Below are 21,482 nucleotides of genomic sequence, written 5' to 3'. Positions count from 1 at the left end.
AATTGAAAGTAAATCAGAAATACTCAGGGTTGTTTTTAAAGCTCCTCCATTTAGAGGTCCTATGTGTCCTCCAAGCCTTTATAGACATGAGATTGATATTTTATAACATCAAGTTTCTGTTCTAAGTTTCCGTGTTTTAAAGAAATAGGTTTGTATCAGCTAAAAATAAAGTATTTTTAAAATTTAACCAATAATTCTTTTTCAGCAATAATTGATTAGCATATTATGAATGTTTTCAGATGCTGTTATAGAAAATGTATAGCTTTTATTTAAAACTAAAGTATGCAGATTTGAAATACTGTTTTTTTAAAAATCTAACTTTCAAAAAGAAATCTAACTTTCCTACAATGTTGTTCTAAGGATCAATTAGAGGAAATGGACAATATTTTGTATGATTTTAATGTTTATTTTATATTTTGTTTCTCTTATCTTTTTTTTTATTGCTGTCCTGCCCACAGAAAGTGGAAAAAGCAGAATCCCACCGAAAACTTACCACATGATCTCAGAGAGGTCATGAGAGGTTAGTATCTCACGTTTCCAAAATCTTTGGCTCTCATACTGATGTTGCCTAGGTAAAAGCTGAAATAGGAGTAGGCAAAAAAAAAAAAAAATAGCACAAATTTACCTATTTAGGCGTTAATAGATTTTGAATCTTTGATTTCACCGATTTTAATCAGGTTAATGATCTAGTAGTGTAGTAAGGACCTAAGGAGCCTTCATAACGTTTACAGCATGGGCACAAATGCGATTTATTAAGGTGACACTGTAACATTTTCATAGATTATATGCCCCAAGAAAGCATATGCAAATTATAAAAATTCCCTCTATATTTTGATCATTTTCTTATTTTTTATTTTTGTTTTTGTTAATCCTCACCTGAGGATATTTTTTCCATTGCTTTTCAGAGCGTAGAGGGAGAAAGGGAGAGAGAGAGAGAAACATCGATGTGAGAGAGACACAGCGACTGGTTGTCTGTTGGTTGCCTCCTGCACACGCCCCAAATGGGGCCAGAGAGCGAACCTGAACCCAGGTACATGCCCTTGACTGGGAATCGAATCTGAGACCCTTCGGTGTGCAGACTGACACTCTACCACTGAGGCACACCAGCAGGGCTGGATCACTTTCTTAAAAACACAGCCATGCACTGAATATGGTCAATGATGGTCCGCATGTATGACAATGGTCCCATAGATTATAATGAAGCTGAAAAATTCCTACTGCCTCATGACATCGCAGCTGTTAATGTCACAGTGCACTGCATGGCACAAATACTTACCACTGCGTTACAAATGCCTGCAGTACTCAGTACAGTAAGATGCTGTGCAGACTTGTAGCCTAGGAGCAACAGGCTGCACCATGTAGCCCAGGTGTACAGTGGGATATACCATCTAAGTTTGTGTAAGTATATTCTAAAATGTTTACGCAACAAGGAAATTGCCTAATGACACGTCTGTCAGAATGTACCACTGCCATTAAGGGACACATGACTGTAGATAATTCCAGTCAATCATTTAAATGAATTTCAAAAATGCAATGAATAACATGTCACTAATTGGTACAATACCAGCGTAAATATTATAGGACAATTAATAATTAATGTAATAAAAGTTATCCTGGAAAAAAAAAATCAATATATTTCAAAATAATTTTAAGCTGCTACTTCAAAATAGCATTTGATTTTAAGGTGACAGTAAACTCAGAAAATATATAATTCAAATAGTTTTTAGTTTTATTGACAGGTTGTGGGTAGCTTCTTTTAACTAACTTGCATTTGTAATCATGCTTCTTAAGTTACTAAAACAAACAAAAGTAGTGTGATTTAAACTCAGTCCTCGAATAGTTCATTCTGAACCCAATTTTTTTCATAGTTTGTAGTTGAAAATTCTAATGCTGCTATATTAAGGACAGAAAACTGTTTACAATATGCATATTTGAAGAAAATAATATAGTAATGTAAAATCACACAAGGCCACACCAAACCATTCTTTTTCAGAGGTTTAATTTTAACTAATGAATTTTAAATGATTAATACAATAGCAATCCAAATCTTTGCTTATTTTCAATGCACAAACTACTTTTTGTAACTTGGAGGTGAAATAAAATTCTCTTCACCAGAGCAATGCTTTCCCTCTATTTATGGTCTTTTTTTTCCTTTTTTATTTTTATTTTTCCTTGAGTCCTTTTTCTTCAACAGTTTAACAAGTCACTTCTGGTCTGGCTAAAGTGCAATTCTAGCACAATAATGTTTCAGCTTGCAAGGAAGAACGCCCTTATTGAGCTGATAAAACTCCACCAGCTGGATCAGATCCGTGAACCTCGTGTGGCCATCGTCCAGCGTGTGGAACATCTCGCCATCGTCTTCCACCTGCAGGAGGAAAAATAACAAACTGCTAAGAAGGGCAAAATAACCAGGACAACCCCATTCTACTGCATACTGTGTCTTTTGATGCCAGAACTGACGTTTATAAAACTAAAAGACAGTGAAAAGAAGCTATGGCATGCCTACTTCTTTTCTGTAACTTCACTTGCATTTAAAAGAAATACCATCTGATCCTAGGATAAGCAATGTGGCTGTGCTCTCTCTACCTCTGTTCTTGCAGTGTTCTGTAATTAGAATAGTATGACTACTCTGAATCAATATACAGTGAGAAATCTGCACTAGTCAGTGTATTAATGATCCCACTTACAGCCATTAATTTCCATTTCTAAATGTTGTCTACCTATCAGGCTCACTTAGTGTATTAAAAATGAATATTCGCATAATGTGAGTCAGTATATTGATTCTGAAGCAATCAAACATTATGTTAATGGGATGACTGATTTTTTTGTGTGTCAGTGAGATCTTCTGGCGTTAAGTAATTCATACTTGCCAGGGACATCTTTCATGTAATCAATGAAGTAGGGAAGATACTTCATATAGACTTTGGATAACTCCAAAAAGAGCCCATTCAAAAAAACACCAGCAATTTAGCAATCTCATGTAACACTTTCCTGAAAGTAGAATAATTCTCTATTCCACACTACGTGGTTCCAATATACAGATCACACGCACGCGCACACACACACCAATAGCAGAAGCAACAAAAATCCCAAAGCAAGTTGTGCCACTCAGAAGCAGAATTATAAAAAATTTTTAAATGTACTCAAAATAGTTTAAAGGATCTCCAGTTGTGCAACAACTGAGTATCCATCCACAATGATTAAAAGCAAAACTAAAAAAACAAAACAACCCATTCTGGGGTAAGAGAGAAGAAAGGGCTTTAAAATAATGGATTTTAAAGAATTGCTAGTAGAATTCAGGAGGAAGAATCTTTAGTGGCCTTTTAACAACAGGTGGCATGGGGTCTATACAATATTGCTAAATCATATTTCATGGGAAAAAGAAAATTTAATTTTTACAATTCCTGTATTTCTTATATTAATTCAAACTCTTAAAACCATTTATGCCAAACTTAACTCTAGTCAAAGCACAAGCTCCCAAATTATATTTAATAAAAGAACCAAAGAAAACCAAAGTTTCTGAAAGCTTATGCATTAAAATCATCTCTAATATACGAATGTGAAATCACAAATTACTTACTGGTATGATTTGAAAGTGCTTTATTTTTTGCGCATGACTCATTGACAGTACGAAAGTTTTGGGGTTACTCTGACTATCCCGTACCAAGAAAACTCTAGAGAAAGAGAAAGAATTTCAGTATGTTTCTACATTTACTTATGGTTTTCACAGAAATACAACATGTGACGAATCCAGAAAACCTATACATAAAGGCAGCCAGAGTTTTCTTTCACTGTGAATTCAATGATGGGATTACCTAACATGATAAACAATATGGTATAACATTACCTTCTACTATAAAACTGTGATTCGTGCTTATTTTAATAGGATAAATAGAGCCCATTTGTCAGACTGTTTGCTAACAATAACCAATATAATGCTATGGTGGCACCAATAATTAGTGCTGTGTCCTTTCTCCAGTGGGAAATTAGGTATTTACATTTAACTGTTACATTTACACATTAACTGTTTTGTACAGAGAATGGGTCATTAGCATATTGTCATTTTAACTTCTGGGTCATACTAGGCCCTGAAAGAAAAAATTATTTAAAATGAAATAATTTTTTAACCATCTCTTCTGGATCCCCTTTTTTCTTTTGTTTCTGGTTCCTACTGTTACATACACAACAGAAAGTGAGAAATGAATATATTCTCAAAAAAATCAATCCTGAAGTCATTTATTAAATGTTTGAGCAAAATATTTTAAGGTAAATAAACACCCAAAGAACATGTACTTTAACCTTGAAGAATGCAGCAGAAAAGCCTCTATAATGTCAGGCTAGAAAAACAAGACATCACCTAATGGCCTAAGATAAAAGTGCTGCCTGGTGTGGATTCTTACTCATGGGCAATACAGTGCAAAACCAGCTTTGTATTAATGTTGGCACACAGACTGTGCAAACAGTCCCCACTGGTGACTTCAGTACTAATCTCAGTGTGCCTGGGCAAAGAGGCAGCCAAATCTGAGCCACCATAGATGTCTGATGAGATTATCCATTTCACCTATATGCTGTGTGGGACCCCTGACATTACATCACTGGGAGATGAGACAAAAGGAAGTTTCACTGGTCAATCAAGTTGTAGTTCTCTCCCCATTTCCGAGTATATCACCACTGCCACCTAGTGGACTGCCTGGCAGCATCACATCTTTCCAAAGGAATGCCAAAAACACATTTTTAAAAATTAAAAATGTAAAGATACTATCATTCTTCATGCAGTTACTTGATTCAATTTTAAAAAACTGGCTCAGAAAGAAGGGAAATTGTAATCCTACAAAACATTTTATCTATTCTTTGTGGTTTGTTTTTTTGGTCTTATCAGATTTTAATTCCGCTGATTGTCCAAATTTATATCTAAAAAGAGTGTGCTCCACGAAGGAAGCATATTAAAATCTTTTCTTATTTAGAGTCTAGTGGAATTCTGACTTGCTATTAATAATCTTCCACGTGAAGATTCATTTTTATCCAAATGTCAGTATTAAATCACCTTGAAATCTTGTCATCATCTTAAGCCAACCCTTGAAAGACATAAGATCCTGTCACCCCTTGTTTAAATTGATGCTGGTTTCATTTCTCATCCAAACCTCAATACAGCCTTGTTAATCTGTATTGCATTTGGGAAGAGAATTTGGCTAGTATGATAGGAAGGACCTGAAATACTTTCAGAAAAGGAAAATTCTTTAGATTATAAATCATTCATAATACATTTTGTATTTCTCCTGTATCTTCCATGGTACCCCACTAAAATATAACATGAGCAACAGTCAAGAAGTACTCTTCTTATAGGTTTATATTACTTTAAGCTTTTAATATAGAGAGAGAAAAAAATGGAATGTAAACAGAAAAGGGGGAAAAAAAGACAGTCTAAATATATAAAGCAACTTTTTATTTAACACACCCTGCACCAAACTTTAATATTAGTGGTCATTAGTTAACAGCAACCTATTCAGTTATCTGTTCATTTCTAAACAAATAATAACAGATGAAAAAGGTATTATAAGTATTGCTAGGATACATTGGCAGCCATCCTTATAGAGCACAGTCACTTTCGTTTTAATAAGCCGAAGTCAAACTCTCTGTTGTTGAGTAATTACTGACCATAGCAGAAATCAAAACCACAACAGTTGGAAGTGAAACTTACCCGTCCACAAGTCCTTGCTGAGTAATCAACCGCTGAGCTTCATCTCTAGAAATTCGGTGGTGAAACCACGGCTGGGACCGGTGGATCGCTGAAGAAACAGAATACAAAGCAATGTATGAAAGGACCACCGTTCATCACACGAACACGGACTTCCCGCCGTAACCCTCGGTGACTCCGCCTAGATCACCCCCACGCGGTCCCGGGGAGGGGACAGGCAGGCCTACCCATGCTTGCGGCGGAGCTCTGCGAAGAGGCGGTGGGGCTACCATGAGTGCCCAGGCGCAAGCATCCTTTTTTCTGCACAAAGAAGGAGAACATTTCAACTTTCTGGGTGAAACAAACTCAAATCATCAATATTTTTAAAGAATGTGAACCAATCTGTACCCTCCATGCGAGTCCTTCTTCAACGGCAACGGAAAGGGCTTCTGTGGGATTATCTATAACTCTGCTTTTCTGGCCTGAGAAGTCCATTGCTACCAGGGAATTCTCTGATATACTTCTCTGGAAAAACAACAACAACATATTTTTGCTTTACCATGAAAATACATTTGAAGTTATCTTTCGGTGCTTTGCTGGCAATACGTTTCCATTCTAGAATGTGGTTCCGAAGGCGGCTAGCAAGAAATTAAAATGTTAAAAATGCACACTCAAGATAAATGGTGCTATAAAATAGTTTGGTTAAATAAGTTACACAGTTATTAGTTAAGGTCACTGAATTGTGTTGAGTAAGCTTTCAAGGTAAGCATGCCTTTCTCCTAAAACAACCCTCTCTTCATATTCTCTAGTAAAACAGGAAATCACCAATTTAGAAAGAAATTTTTAGCCCTTCCTGTGGCTAAAAAGATCCATTACTTCTGAACTCATCTTCCTATTATGCTTTGAGATTCATCAATTATCATTTAAATGTCAAATCTATCTACTTATGAAGCAGCTATTTATTAAGATTCAAGATACACTAAAGCTATAACAAATTGACTTATATCACTTTAGAAAAAAATAGTAATCATTTTATAACAGAACTACAATATGTATTTTGTTTATCACCTCAACTTTCATCTAACTTAGAAAATCAAATTTATTTTAAAAAATTCAGATAACTCCATACTATTAAAGTTTTATTTGAATTAATATATGAATAATTTTTTATCTTGTGAGGATAACATAGCAAAATGAGACTGCAAAAAATAAGTGAATGATGCAAGAACTGATATAAAAAGAAGACATCTTTAAAAAAATCATATTAAACAAATAATATATTTTTGCTAATTGTTTTTTGTCAGATACTTTTCGTATTTTTTGAATATGAAAATAAAATATCCAAAATCTGGACTTTATTTTCACTTTTTATTTGTTTAGGGCTCTACTTCACAACCATCTTTTTAAAAGTATGCCACCCCAAGTCATGCAGTTTTTAAGAATTAAAACTCTCCAAAGGAGCTTGGCCGGTGTGGCTCAGTTGATTGGGTGTCTTCTCGTGCACCAAAAGGTTGCGGGTTTGAGTCCCAGTCAGGGCACATGCAGGAGGCAGCCTGTTGATGTTCCCCTCTCACATCCATGTTTCTCTCTCTTCTTCCTTCCTCTCCTTCTAAAAATCAATTAAAAAAATTTATTTTTTAAAAAGTTAACTTTAAATTAAATTAAATAAAACTTTCCAAAAGAAAAACCATTCAAAAACAGCGTGGACCAATGTTTAACAGTTATTTTCCACTTGTAATAGAGATGCAAAACAAAAAATAGAAGTCTAATGGTAAGTGAGGAGCCAACATGCATCGAGAGACTCCTTTAAGACCACTTTAGCCCAACCGGGCGTGGCTCAGCGGTTGGGCGTCGACCTAGGATCCAGGAGATTGAGGTCTGATTCCTGGTCGGGGCACATGCCCATGTTCCAGGCTCCATCCCATCAGGGGCGTGAAGCAGCTGATCATAGACTCTCTCATCATTGATGGTTCTATCTCTCTCTCTCCCTCTCCCTGCCTCTCTCTGAAATCAATAAAGATATATTAAAAAAAAAAAAAAAAAAGAGCATTTTATATCTCTCCACATGGATTCAGCCATTCCCAGCCTGGCCTAACAGACCATAGTCACATGTGTGTTTGAAACCTTGTCTACACAAAAAATTGGGGGGCCCATTTATCACCGCATCACACAGTGCACTTCATTAGCAAGTGTTATTTCCTCTTTGAACAATGCTGCAATAGTCTACAATCTTATTAAGGCTCATCTTTACTTCTAGAGAGCCGGCGTGCAATCTTTCATTTGTTGCAGGAGCCTGCATCACTGACAGCTGCTCCTTCCAGACAGACGCTGTCTCCGTAATCTCTATTTGCTGTCACGCCTCACTTTGCCCTGCTCGCCCGGCATCTCCTGTGCTGGGCTCCAGACCAGTCAGATATACTTTTGCTTTGCCAACTTTAATGAAAAGCCTCTACCTGCTCAAACCACAGAGTAACTAATCTCAATCAAAATGATCGCTTTATCTTTATTATATCTCTACTTCACATGCCAAGATGGGCGCTATAATCTCTAGGTCCTAGTAACTTTAAAATACTGTTAGGAAAGAATGATAAATATAACCAGTGTTCTTTTTTTTGTTTTGCTTACAATATGACAGGCCAGAATGTAAAACAAGATCCCAAACTCCCTAATTACTTGACATAAGTAGGGAATCTATAATACAAATAAGTATTTTCATTTCCTACATTAACTACAGTAGGAGGAAACATAGGAACATAACAAATACTTTCTTCTGAATGGCAGGTGGCAGATAAAAAATTAATAGTTTACCTTTGGTGGACAAAGAAATGGAAGTGAAGCAAAATTGGACTCGAACTCAAAAGGTCATTTTCAGCTCAATTTCTTTCACGTAGAAAAGCAATGTTGATAACATTCAGAATCAGTGTGTTTTTCAAAGTATTTGTCCCTATTTCCAGCTGTTTCTTCTAGTGAGATAAACAGGACAAGCCCTAAAAGAGGGTCCGTGATTTTAAGGGCATGCCTCTTTTTTTTTTTTTTTTTAAGAAAGAAAAGGCCTGGGTACAGTCTAGACTATCCAGGCCACACAGTGAGATCAGATCCAGGCCCTCTTAGTGGATATAAAATGGTTTGCAGGCAGTTTAGATGGGTGGCAAGTAGTAGTTGTTCACTCTCTGCCACTCCATGTAAAAGATCTAGATAAAACTGCAGGGTAGTTCTTAGCAAAAGGGCACAGAATTTCCTCAGATATTGTCCCTCATCTGCTTCATACAGGAACACAAGACATCAGAGATTAAACTGATTTTGGAGATTATGCCCCCCCCCCCCCCGCCCCGTATTTTACACTGCAAGACACCAGTGACTCCATCAAGGCTGCGACAGCTTATGGTAAAAGCAGTGACAGATGGGCTCTCTCCAGGGTTCTTTTATGAACCACGGAGTGGGGGGTACAGGGAAGAAACCATGGTGTGGAATGTCTAGCTCGGGGTCAGAAGTGAGGAAGAATAAGAACTTTCTACGACTTGCTTCTCCCCGCCCCTCACTCCAGACAGGACCCTATTAACAGATGCTCTTTTAAATGAATCCTTTGTTTGCCCTAAAAAGGACTGGCTGATAGGGTTGGCTATTAAGTGCTATATATAGATAGCTACGACGTTCATGATGGCATGAGAATGTTTTTCTCCTTTCCTTTCTCAAAATGTCTCTCTGAAGAAGGTAAGATGATAATATTGTTCCTTTAAAAATATAACTAAAATATACTAATTTTTCTTTCTTGCTCTGAAAATAGTGCTGGGATGAAAACCAGTAGAGGCAGGTGAGGGGTGCTGGTATCCGTGACATAGGTGGCTGATTCTTCCACAATAATCTAGAAAAGTGGGATTCTGTACAGACACCAATGTAAATACAAATACCTCCCCAAACTTCTTAGATTCCTTCAGGTAAATTAAGAAGCATGGAGCTAAGATCTCAACTGCTCTGTGATCATGACAACTGCCATACAAGGACAGACGGGTCCTCACCACAGACACCTAAGCCCCTTCTCCTTCAATCCCTGTTTTCAGCCCGATTCACTTAAGGAGTGTCTTTTTCTGTACATGGAGTTGAACAGGAAAGCTACACTAACCAAACTGTCACACACATGCATACTGATCAACAGTAGCATCACTTTCAGTGGAAACAGGCAAGAATAATCCCATATTTGTATGCTAATGACAGTGATGAAGCTAGAAAGTTCCTTGTTTATGATAATTTTTTCCTATGATTAAGAGGTCACTAAACAATAACTGCCTTCAAATGCACATCTGCTGCTAACACGCTCATCCTAATAACTTTAGACTCTAAAAGAAACGCAGAATGATTCAGAAAAGGATTAAGATAATAAAATTCATTATTCTCGTTATACATATAGACGGAAAGATAAAGATAAGCTGACAAATTATAAAAATACCTTAACGCGACTGCTTTTATAAAAATTCATTATATTCCTGTTTCTTACTTTAGGGATTAAAAGTAATATGATACAAAGATGAGAAGCTGCTTTTCCATAACTTATACTTGAAGCAACATAACTACAGAATTGGAGTTCTTTCTCCATATTAGCCTATCAGGCTTCATAATCAACACTATTTCACGCCTCATTCCTAGAACTGAGCATTTCATCGGCTGCATTACACGTGGGAAAATACACCTGCCTTGGTCACAGGCATGAGGAGCGTATTTTTAACCGAAGTGGAAGTGCAGCACGTTAGCTGATTTGTAACACAGGCACATATGTCTGAATTCCTAATATACTCAATATTAAGATGCACAAGCAAAAATAGCAGAACATAAACTTTAAGAATCAGAGAGGCAAGGATAGATGGAACAGACTGTCAGAGGTCAGAGGTCAGAGGGGAGAGGGGCGGGGGACTGAATGAAAGAAGGTGGAGAGATTAGCCAAAAAACATGCATAGTCCATGGGCTAAGGAAACAGTGCCATGCTGGCCAGAAACAGTGCCATGCTGGTGGGGTGGGGGCTGAGTGAAGGTGGGCAAAGGCAAGGAAAATGGGGGACATCTGTAATAGGGTCAACAATTAAAAAAAAATCATTAACAAATTTCTGTGTTAATGCACAGAAAGTTAAAGTTGGTTCTAAACAAGAAAAAGACGATGTGTCTGTGTGTGTGTGCACATAAATACCCAAACTTCATTTAGTATAAATCTGAGAAGCGGTGCTAGACTTAATATAATGCACGACCTATATTTTAGCTGGCAGTTTTTGAGTTTTCTGTAGAGCAACTGGATTTTGAAAAACCTGGAATTTTAAAAGTTTTATTGTTAGAGAGCCAGAATGTGAAAGAGCTCACATGTGTATAGTACAGCTTTAAAAATTTCAAATCTTTATCATAGGCTATGACAATTCCAGAATCAATATTAAATTAAATAAATAAGCCCACAATTAGAACCAATAATTAAGGAAACATCTATAACCCCATGGAAAATATTCTATATATTATCTTATTAAGATCTAATCTTCAAATATTGTAATGAGACAAAAAGATTCATGTAATTCTTTCAAATATTTAAAATTTGTCTTGCCTTGGCCAGTTTGCTCCTGGTTAGAGCATCAGCCCAAGGACTGAAGAGTCCCAGGTTCAATTCCAGCCAAGAGCATGTACCTCAGTTGCAGGCTCAATCCCCAGCCCTATGCTGCAGGCAACCAATCAATGTGTCTCTCTCACACTGATGTTTCTCTCTCTCTCCCTTACTTTCTTTCCCTTCCACTCTCTCTGAAAAGCAATGGAAAAAATATCCTCGAGGGAGGATTAACAAAAAAAATTTAACACATAGCTATCTATTTTAATTGAATATTTCATATATATTCTGCTGCTGTGATTTTATCACATGGGCTGCGATCATATAAAATTGAAGAATAAATAATTTAATATAACATTATAGTAAAATGATGCCAAAGAGTTACTTTACCTGACCAAAAGGAAAAAATGTAAATGTACTGTAATGTGCATTTATAATATAATCTAGTTCCAAGTTAATAAAATACAAACATAAAATAAAATATAGGTTCGAAACTTTGGTCCTTACCATGGGTGATATGCTCTGAGAACTGCAGCCACTTCTACCGTGATATGGATGCATGTAATTCTGGTACAGCTGCATGCCATACTGCAGGATAAAGGAATAAAACACATTCCCACCACTGTTACTACACAGGTAATTTATAAAAATCAACACTTTTATTAATTATATATCATCCACAAAACAAATAAAAATTATAAGTATTCCTTAAAACCAGTAAGTTAAGCAATAAAATTTTTGAAAGATAAAGGTTTAGTGCCTTAAAATGATACATTTAAAAACACTGTTTTTTATTTGGACCCACTCTTGAGGTCTAGCTCACCAGTATAAAGATCTGGAACTGACATTATTTTTACATTATTTTTAGCACCAATAGCACTAAATCTGTTTAGAGGGATATGTCACCTACTGATAAGAACACTCACTGCGGAAGGGTGCCAGGCTTTATGGTACAAAGATACTACAAACACATTCTAAGCAAAACCAGGCAAAATTCACCATAACTCTTCAATGACTGATTGATGGATTACATTGTCTCTTTGACAAATCCATGACTTGGCCCCAGGTCAAAGATCTTTGGCACTGTATCATCCTCTGGTAACATTACTCTTATGATGCTGTTTCATGTGTGGCTCTAAATTAGGGGAAATCAAAATTGGTGGGGAATCAGCTGATTTCAGACAAAGGGTCACAAAATACAATGTAAATGTGGATACGAACTGCAGCATCTTTACTTTCAGGAGATAGCATCATAATGTTTGGGCTGCCAGGCTGCAACTGGAAAATGGGTCTAAACCATAATACCGATTATTAATTTGAGAAATATTAAGAATGCCAACTGCATGACCAAACTTATCTTGCAGGGGTCCCCATCTGAAACTGGAAGATAACCCCCTCTGATTTAAGTCACTTTGTTTAAAAGAGGGAGGGAGGGAGGGAGGCAGGGAGGGAGGCAGGGAACAGAAAAAAGAAAAGAGACAGGCTTTTTTTTTTTGGTCTATACTCTACAGTTCTCTCCATTTCATGGAACCATAATGAAATTTAAAACAGATTAAAAAGATTGAAGAGACACCATGGAATCCAATCTTACCTTTAGGGTGAATACCATTTAAACATTCCAACAGAGCTGTTTCTCTACTAGGAAGACTATTTCCTTAAAAGGAATTTCAGCAAAGTGGATATATTTGGTAATTAGGCAGAAAATCAGAGTGGGGTGAGGAAAGTCACTGTTTTCAAAATTTTGCTTTCAACCTGAATATAAACCCACATTCATTTAAAATTCTCTGTGTTGACTTCTTTATCCAATTATTTCTCAAATTCTAAACATTATTTTTTTATATGTCTGATTAACATTAATGAGACCTAATAAAATTTATTATAAATCAACTAAGTCTACAATAATTTTAAAGAGACAGAGAAGCTTAATTCCTAGTCAAGTTCATTTTGGAGAATATACAATAACTCCAACCAACACTTTCACAAGGCACATGCTGCTTGTCCACCTTTTATTTATCTGCAGTGAAAAGCCTGCTACCAACTAATAAGACTGTTTTCTTCAAAGATGTATTGTGCCTGGTACCTGTGGTGTTAGGTAGTTGCTTCGGGGCTGTTGGAGGTCTTTGTTAGGCACTTAACTCTGGCCGAGGGGTAGGGCATGGGTCACCTTAACATCTCCCTGCCCCTATGGAGGGGCAGATAAGGGACCAAAATACGTTAGAGTGAAGCTAGCAGAGTTTGAATTGAAGGAAAGGGAAGAAGACATGGAACTAGGCCAGTGTACATAAGCAAATCCCTTTTCTAAGTCTCGGATTTTCTGTGATTCTATATGTAACTGAAATTTTTCCAAGGAGAACAGGAATGTCTCCATCTGATGTCACAGAGAACAGGAGTCTCCACCTGATGTCACATAAAGAGTTTTTAGGTGTACATGAAAATGAAAGGGCAATAAAAATAAAGGAGGCCAAATTCTTGGGGGAGGCTATCTCTAATTAAAGTACCACACAATGAAAATAAGAGGGGCACTTCCAGTCGAGCCAGCAGAACAGACTAGTTCCTCCCTGCTCGTCCCCACTACGTACAGCAGTTCCTCCAATAATGTTGCTTCATTATAACGTTGATGGGGGGAAGAAATCGACTCCTAGCAGGGCCACTGTCTGCGTGGAGGTTGCATGTTCTCCCCATGTCGGGGGGGTGTTCTCTGGGGACTCCGGTTTCCTCCCACATCTGAAATACGTGCACCTGAGGTGAGTCAGCGTGTCTACGCTGTCCCCGTCCCCCGTCTGAGTGAGTGTGTGTGTGAGTGCCTGCGATGGAAGGGTGTCTGGTCCACGGTTGGTCCTGCCTTGAGCCTGGAGCTGCCGGGATGGACTCCACCATCCTTCATTGGAAAATCATTATCACACTTGTTTTTATGCATCTTTCTTAAATGTATGTATAGCTCACATTTATTTCAGTGTGTAAATATTAGAAGTGTTTTGGGTCTTTCTTTAGAAGTTTGATGATGTTTTTGTGACTAGAAATATGCCATAGGAACTTAACTCTTGTTTTTATCAATTAGATTATGGTAAATTGGTTTTGTTATACATCGTTTCTAAAGTCACAATTTCCAAGAACCTATCAAGGACATTAAGTGCAGGCTTACTATGCAATGATAAACTCTGGAAATAACACAACAGACAACCAAAGAAGACAATCTAAAGATACCCCTAACACCAGGTGAGCCCGGCTGCACCAGCCGAGGGAATCCAACAGGTGCCCCACTGACAACCTGCCGGGGAAACCAACTTGGCCCCCTGTAGTGTATCTCAGCTGTGCCTGTGCTGACAAGCCCAGACTCCTGGACCTGGGTATTTTAAAGTGTAAAACAGATCACACCACATTCCTGTTCGAAACCCTTCACCGGTTTCTTGCTGGCCCCAGAATAAATGTCCTCACTGATGCCTGCCTCCCTCTCCAGCCTCACCTGGAAAAGCTTTACCGTAATTGAAACAAACAGGGAACACCACTGTGGTAGCAGAATAATTGCCCCCACAGATGCCCACATCCTATTCTCTGGAACCCACTGCGACTATGTTAGGCTACATGGAAAAGAGGAACTCGGTTGCATATGGAATTCAGGGTGCTAACCAGGTGACTCTGAAATGAGCTGAGTATCCTGGACTATGCAGCTGGATCCCGTGTATCACAAAGGTCCTTAAAAGTAGAAGAGGCAGCCGGAAGAAAGAGAACCAGAGATAGGGCAGTGGGAGGACTCGGTGCACGCTGCTGGCTTTGAGGGGAGGAAGGGGCTTATGGGCCAGGGAATCTGGGTAGTGTCAGAAACTGGAAAGGGCAAGGAAACAGATTTCCCCGTAGACTCTCCCAAGGAGAATGCAGCCCGGCCCACACTTTGTTTTTAGGCCAATTAAGACCCATTTCAGACTTCTGGATGACAGAGGTGTAAGATAAGAAGTTTGTATTATTTTAAGCCACGACTTCAGTGGTGCTGTGTTACAGCAAATCTAACACAGCATCTTTAAATGGACATTTATGACTTCAAAGTGGCATTGAGAAGAGTCATATGAGAGAAAAAAGAAGGGGACAATCTCCCAGAAACGAAGCATTCTGTATATAGATCAAAGACAGCTTTTAGTATATTTCCTAAATTCTTAGACACACAGTTCTTTTTGGATTTAACATCTTTAAATTTGTTAAATTTAAATTTATCTTATAATCTATGGCATCTTATATTCACTGTGGACCCACCGTCTTGTCATGGCCTGAAATGGGTAGGATCGAGAAATCATTAGCATCAAACCTTGCAAAAGGAATGTCAGTGGCTAGGAAGACAACCCCCCAGACCATGGCAGGTCACTTGTCTGAGAAGCTCAGCCTTCGCAAAGGTTTTGAGAACACAGAGCTGGATAGTCTGTGGAAAACATGGATATCCTTGACTCTGAGGTGAGAATGATTCAGAAAAGCCAGGCTTAGAACATAAGGATACCTCAACTAATTTATTTCACATATCCATTTTCATTTATCTGTATATAGGTATATATCTCAGAGTGCATAAACAAAATTGATAAATGATGAAAATTTAGGTCTACATAAATCTAACCTATTTCAATGAAAATAAAAATCATAAGTAATATGATAGCATCACCTAATCTTATTGGTATAATTCTTTTTTGTAGTTACATAAAAAATAATGGAGTATCCTAGTAAAATCAGCCGTGTGTCAGATTCACTGGAAGACTGATTTAAGCAAGTGGGCTTCCCACCTGCTTCTATGTTGGGTGCCTAACTCTGAGCCCAAGGTAGAAGGGAGAAAGGCTTGGCTCACAAGGTTGGAAAGCATCTCCGCTACCAGCCTAGCCTGATCTCCAGGATTCTGATAGAATGGGAAAGCCAGAAACCTCAAGGTATTTTCTCTACTCTATTCACAATAGTCAAAAGGTAGAAATATCCATCAATAGATAAATAAACAAATTGTTTGTTTAACATACATATACATACGGTGGGAGAGTATTCAGCCATAAAAAGAAATGAAGTACTACTGACAGATGCTACAGCATGAATGGGCAACAAAACATTATGCTAAGTAAAAGGAGCCAGACACAAAAGGTCAACTACTGTATGAGTCTGTTTACATGAAATACATAAATTCATAGAGACAGAAGAGAGACTGGTGGTTGCCAGGAGCTGAGAGTAGCTGCTTAATGGGTACAGCTTCCTTTCTAGGTGAAGAAAATGTTTTGGAGCTGGTGGTTACACATTTTGAACACAAAAAATGCCACTGAGTTGTTCACATTAAAAAGAGTTAATTTGGTTAATTTTACATTATGTGAATTTCACCTCAATTTAAAAAAAAAATTAAAAGAATAAAAAGTAAAACTCTCTTCCAAACCCTGCATGACAACTAATCTGACTCTGATTATCCCACCCTTCTTCAAAAGGAAATGGTTCACAATTTTATAATTATAAATTTAAAGTTGTGTTAAATTTACTAGCATGGAGGTTTCAAAATAAATGCTTTCTATACATTCTGGAAGAAATCAGTTATGTGTCTCTCTTCTCTACCTACCTTTAGAACACTTACACCTTTCAAAATGCTTACTGACAAATTATACTTATGAAAAGTCGTGATTTCTACTTAACACAAAGGTGGATGTTTTAATAATACATCTATAGTAAACTTTACATGATAATTTGAGTTATAGAAATAACTTAAAATAGAAAGCAATTTATACAACACTTAAAACACAAAACCACTACACTAAGCCTATCTAGGTAGGCAGACTTTAAAATGTACTTCATATTGAATCGATGGCAACGTTTTTAAAATGCACACTAAGTCATGCACAGAAGTTTCAATCAGTTATACTGGCTCTAGATGTAATATTCTTAGACAAAATTAAAATCAGAACATTGCTAAAAAGGAATACTTCACACACAAAAGATAAAGATTAGGTTACTCCACTCTACTCTGCCAATGTTTATCTTTTAGATAAAAATAAAATAAAATACACATATTGGGTGGTGGTGATTTTTCTTCTTACTCACATACCCACAAACTCATAGTGAATTTCCACACTTTGAAATACAGCTCTTTCAAACCCCGATGGCATCCCCAGCATTTAACAGAAACTCACAACGGCAGCGAGATTACCTTAAGCAATCTAATCGCGGTCACCCAGCACATCCTACTCTGTTCTTCTTCTGCACAGAGCATTTTCAGGTCTCGGGGCCCTCGCGCTTTGTTAGGCTAGAAGGCCACAGCACATTGTTTATCGTTAATGCATATCTTGAAGGTAACACCTGTTGAAATAAAAGCCACTAAAATTCTCCCATATGTGTAAGAGAAAACTGTCTCTTTTTAAAAGAAATTAAAAGAAACTCAAGCTTACCTAAAAGGCTGAGGCTTGCTTTATTCATCTATCAAAATATTAAGCCTGTACCTTAAAGCAGAATCCACAGTTAGTTGGTGCTCCATGTTTTTTTTTGCCTGCCAGTGACACATAAATAGCACTATTGCCAAAGTCGCTGAAAAACTGCAAATGCCGTGGTTCCTAAAAACAGAAAATATGCGAGTGTTGACCTAGGTACATATTTTACACTATCTCTTTTGTATTTCTACTACATTACATCATTTATACCTTGGCAAACATTATCCCAAATAATGTCACATAAAAACTAAGACACCATATCCTTAAATAACTAGGAGCTTGACACAATATCATTTAATTTGAGAAGTAGCAACTTGTTTATAATTTAACTTCCAATATACAAAAAATACATCTTCCTATTGTAAAATTTAACAACAAAAACACACACAAAATTATTTCCTTCAACCACCATTTCAAGGATTCCAAAGGAGAGAAGACAGAAAGAATGGCTTTTGAAAATGTTTTCCTTTCTGGGTTTCAAATGTTAGTTCATTCAAGGGAAGAGGGTTGGTTTAAGCTTTTGCAGCAGTTAAGAGAAGAAAAAAGAGAATCAGACAATGATCCCTGCTTCGTTCACAAATAACCATCCCTCTGGTCTGTGTACTGCCTAACAGCACGGCAAGCAATGAGATAGGAGGAACGACTGCCTTCCCTTACTGAAAGAAGGAAGCCTGTACCCATGAGTTCGGGGAAGTTATCCAGCTATGGGATGTGTCTGATTTTCAAGGCAAAGTGGAATCATGAACAGATATTTCTTCTCTGCAAAATCCGTGAGATTTAGAACTGGTCATGGAAAATTACTGGGTCATATTATTCTGTGATAGGTTAATAACTTGAAGAAGTGTTTAATTCTGGGGTTGAGTATATAATCAAAACTGACCGAAATACATTTGTTCTTTAAAACCTTGCTCCTAGTAGCGTGGTCTCTGACCACACCAGCATTACCTCGGAGTGTATTAGAAATGCAAAACCTCAGGGCCCACCCCAGGCCCACTGAATCAAAACCTGCATTTTACCAAGCTTCCAAGTGATTCCTATACACTGAGATTTGAGAAGCAATGCTCTAGAAAAAAGGGACGGACGGACGGAGGGAGGGAGGGAGGGAGGGAGGGAGGGAGGGAGGGAGGGAGGGAGGGAGGGAGGGAGGGAGGGAGGGAGGGAGGACGGACATAGAAACAACATTCAGCAATTTGAGCAACCCATTCAAATCCAAATCCAAATCTAGTCATTGAACAGCAGGCTATCCTGTCCCTGATGACTGGCACAGTGAGAATTTCTATATGTGTCACCATTTCTCTGTTCTTAGGCATTTTGATCTAATGAATGACTATAGTTCCAAACTCCATGGGAAAATAACACAGAAAAGAAAATTACTAAAACAGGCCCATGGAACAAGTGAGGAGAAAGGAGAAAGATACTCTTATCAGCATGGCCTTTAAAGTTTAATTCCTAGATAGAAGTTGATTTGCTAGAAAAAAATTTTCTGATTTCTATGAAGACGGAATAAGACCATGCTTGTCCACTGATACACTGCACAAGGCAATTCACTGAGTCATTCAAATGTGAGAAAAGGCAGCTTGAGAAACACTGGAAGGCCGTAGAGGCATGTAAATGTCCTCTTTTGATTGACTTTTTTCCCCATTACTATCAGTATATCAAGGCTTAGGAAGTTATAAGACTACAAGGCCGAGTTGGCATGATTAGCAAAAGCTCAGCATGCACCCGTGTACATCAGAGGAGCTGGAGAGGAGGGTAATTAGATGTTACTCTACAAATACAAGTCACAGTCACATCTCCAGGGCTTAGAGCAGTGGCTATCCAATTCCCATGCAGCCTACATTTTTAGAAACTAAAATAAATTGAGACCAGTCTCACAGAAAAAGAACAGGATATTGTCTCCTTAACAGGTAGAAATGTCAGTATTAGACATTAAATAATCTATATAATTTGTATCAGTCACAATTCTTGAGGTTATTCTTTTTTGAAGGAAACTTAAGATCATTTTCACGTATAGACTATGGAACATGAGCTCACTAGGCACAGACTAAAGAGAATATCATGCACTGATGCACAGCAAAGTCAGACACTATGCTGAAAAGAGCTAAGGTCTAGACTTCGAATAGGGATTTGATACTTAGGATTTTGCCTAGCCAAGGGGAAGACCATTGCAAGGATAAAAGCATGGATCCAGTGGAAGGAAGAAGAGCTGTGTTTTCTAATGGAGGGGAGGAAAAAAAGGGGAAGGGGAAGTAAAATAGAATGGGCAGTTGATTTTTGTAAGAAATCTGCTGCAGAAATAAGAATGTAGGAACTAGAGAGACATTATCATATCCAGTGAAGAATCGCTGAAATCAAAACAAAAACCAGTAAGATAAGCATGATTACTAGATTTACAAGCTACTTTTCTCTCATTTTTAAAAGCAAAAAGATGATCCACCACACAATTGTTCAAAAAACATCTTCATGTAATTTCATATATTAGAAACATTGGGAAAAGAGCAAGCTCATTAAAGTGGTCACAAAAAAGTCTAAAACCTTAATTACAAAAATGGGTAATTAATTATCCATTCTAATATCATTTATGATAAAGAAATCTGAAAACTAATTTAAATGGTCACAAAAAAATAGTTAAATGCATCTGTATGATAAAACACAAGCAGTCAAAGAATACATACTTCAAAGTAAAAGATTTCTGTAAGGGGATGGTTTCTAAATTAGTAAAGCCCCATTCCATGAAACAATCTACCCAGGTTAGGTCCCATCACCTCCACCTTGAATTACCAAAATTATCATCTAGTTAGCATCTGCGGTGCTCACCTCTCTCTCTTTCCTCTCTCTCCCTCTCTCCCTCCTCCTCACTCTTTTTCTTTCTCTACTTGATTTTTTTAAACTCACTTTGGCCATACTAACCTTACAACTTAATCATTTCACTCTCTTGCTAAAAAATTTTCACTGGCTTCCTATAGTGAGTTGAATAATAGCTCCCCCAAAAATATGTCCATGTCCTAAGCCATGAGAAACTAAGGCTATGACATAATTTGGGAAAAGGGTCTTTTAAAATGTAATTAAGTTAAGGATCTCAAGATGAAGTCATTTTAGATTATTTGGTTGGGACCTAAATCCAGTGACAAGTGCCCTTTTAAGAGACACACAGAGAAAGAGGGGAAGGCCACAGGAAGACAGGCAGAGGCTGAGGTTCAGCAGCCCTAAGAAAAGAGGCACCCGGAGCCATGACTGTCCGAGACAGCTCACCCTCCTAAAAATGTAAAGGATCAAAGAATGAGAATGAGAAATAAGTAATGGATGAGCATTCCCAGCATAAAAAACAAACCAAAAAACCCCCAGGAATCTGAAGATTGAATGCATATGTTGAGAATCAAGCTAATTTTAAAAGAATATATTTGAATGCACCTAGAAATATAGCAGGGAAATTATTGAACACCAATAAATATAATAATATTGGAAAACAGCCAGAGAAAAATGACTGAAGAATCAACAAAGTTGTCACTAACAGATGCATGAAAATACAATTAAAATAACCTCTCATGAAAACTCTCAAAAGTAGTTTTACTTGAAAGATATCACTGCATTGCATAAAATGTCAACACTTACAAAACACAGACCATATGGCATAGTCTGCATCAACTAGACTACATCAAAACACAGGCTGCATAGTGCTGAGCACTGTGTGAATTACATGTGTGAGAGATTATGTGGACATCTGCACATGTGTGTCTATGCAACTGTATACATAAGTATACATACACAAGCACACAAACAAGTACATCTACCCCTGATCATATCATAACTTC

The 21,482-nt window shown here is 37.5% G+C and overlaps 1 protein-coding gene across 1 annotated transcript in view; it reads right to left on the bottom strand.

Moving 5' to 3' along the window:
* Positions 1 to 1,982: 1,982 nt before the first annotated feature.
* Positions 1,983 to 21,482, bottom strand: part of GRB14 (growth factor receptor bound protein 14) — a 97,490-nt gene continuing 77,990 nt past the window's right edge. Inside the window, exons 7-14 of the mRNA XM_087819811.1 lie at positions 17,683 to 17,793; positions 17,394 to 17,489; positions 11,753 to 11,833; positions 6,083 to 6,199; positions 5,923 to 5,995; positions 5,699 to 5,786; positions 3,581 to 3,674; positions 1,983 to 2,365 (exon numbers count right to left, since the gene is read on the bottom strand). Coding sequence (XP_087675937.1) covers positions 2,219 to 2,365; positions 3,581 to 3,674; positions 5,699 to 5,786; positions 5,923 to 5,995; positions 6,083 to 6,199; positions 11,753 to 11,833; positions 17,394 to 17,489; positions 17,683 to 17,793 — 807 coding nt within the window. The 3' untranslated portion in view covers positions 1,983 to 2,218. The remainder of the gene's footprint in view (positions 2,366 to 3,580; positions 3,675 to 5,698; positions 5,787 to 5,922; positions 5,996 to 6,082; positions 6,200 to 11,752; positions 11,834 to 17,393; positions 17,490 to 17,682; positions 17,794 to 21,482) is intronic.

This window comes from Miniopterus natalensis, chromosome 8 (assembly GCF_054644295.1).
Source record: "Miniopterus natalensis isolate mMinNat1 chromosome 8, mMinNat1.hap1, whole genome shotgun sequence".
Classification (NCBI taxonomy): domain Eukaryota; kingdom Metazoa; phylum Chordata; class Mammalia; order Chiroptera; family Miniopteridae; genus Miniopterus; species Miniopterus natalensis.
Note: the sequence above shows the minus strand (reverse complement) of the source record. Positions and strands in the feature narration are given on the sequence as shown.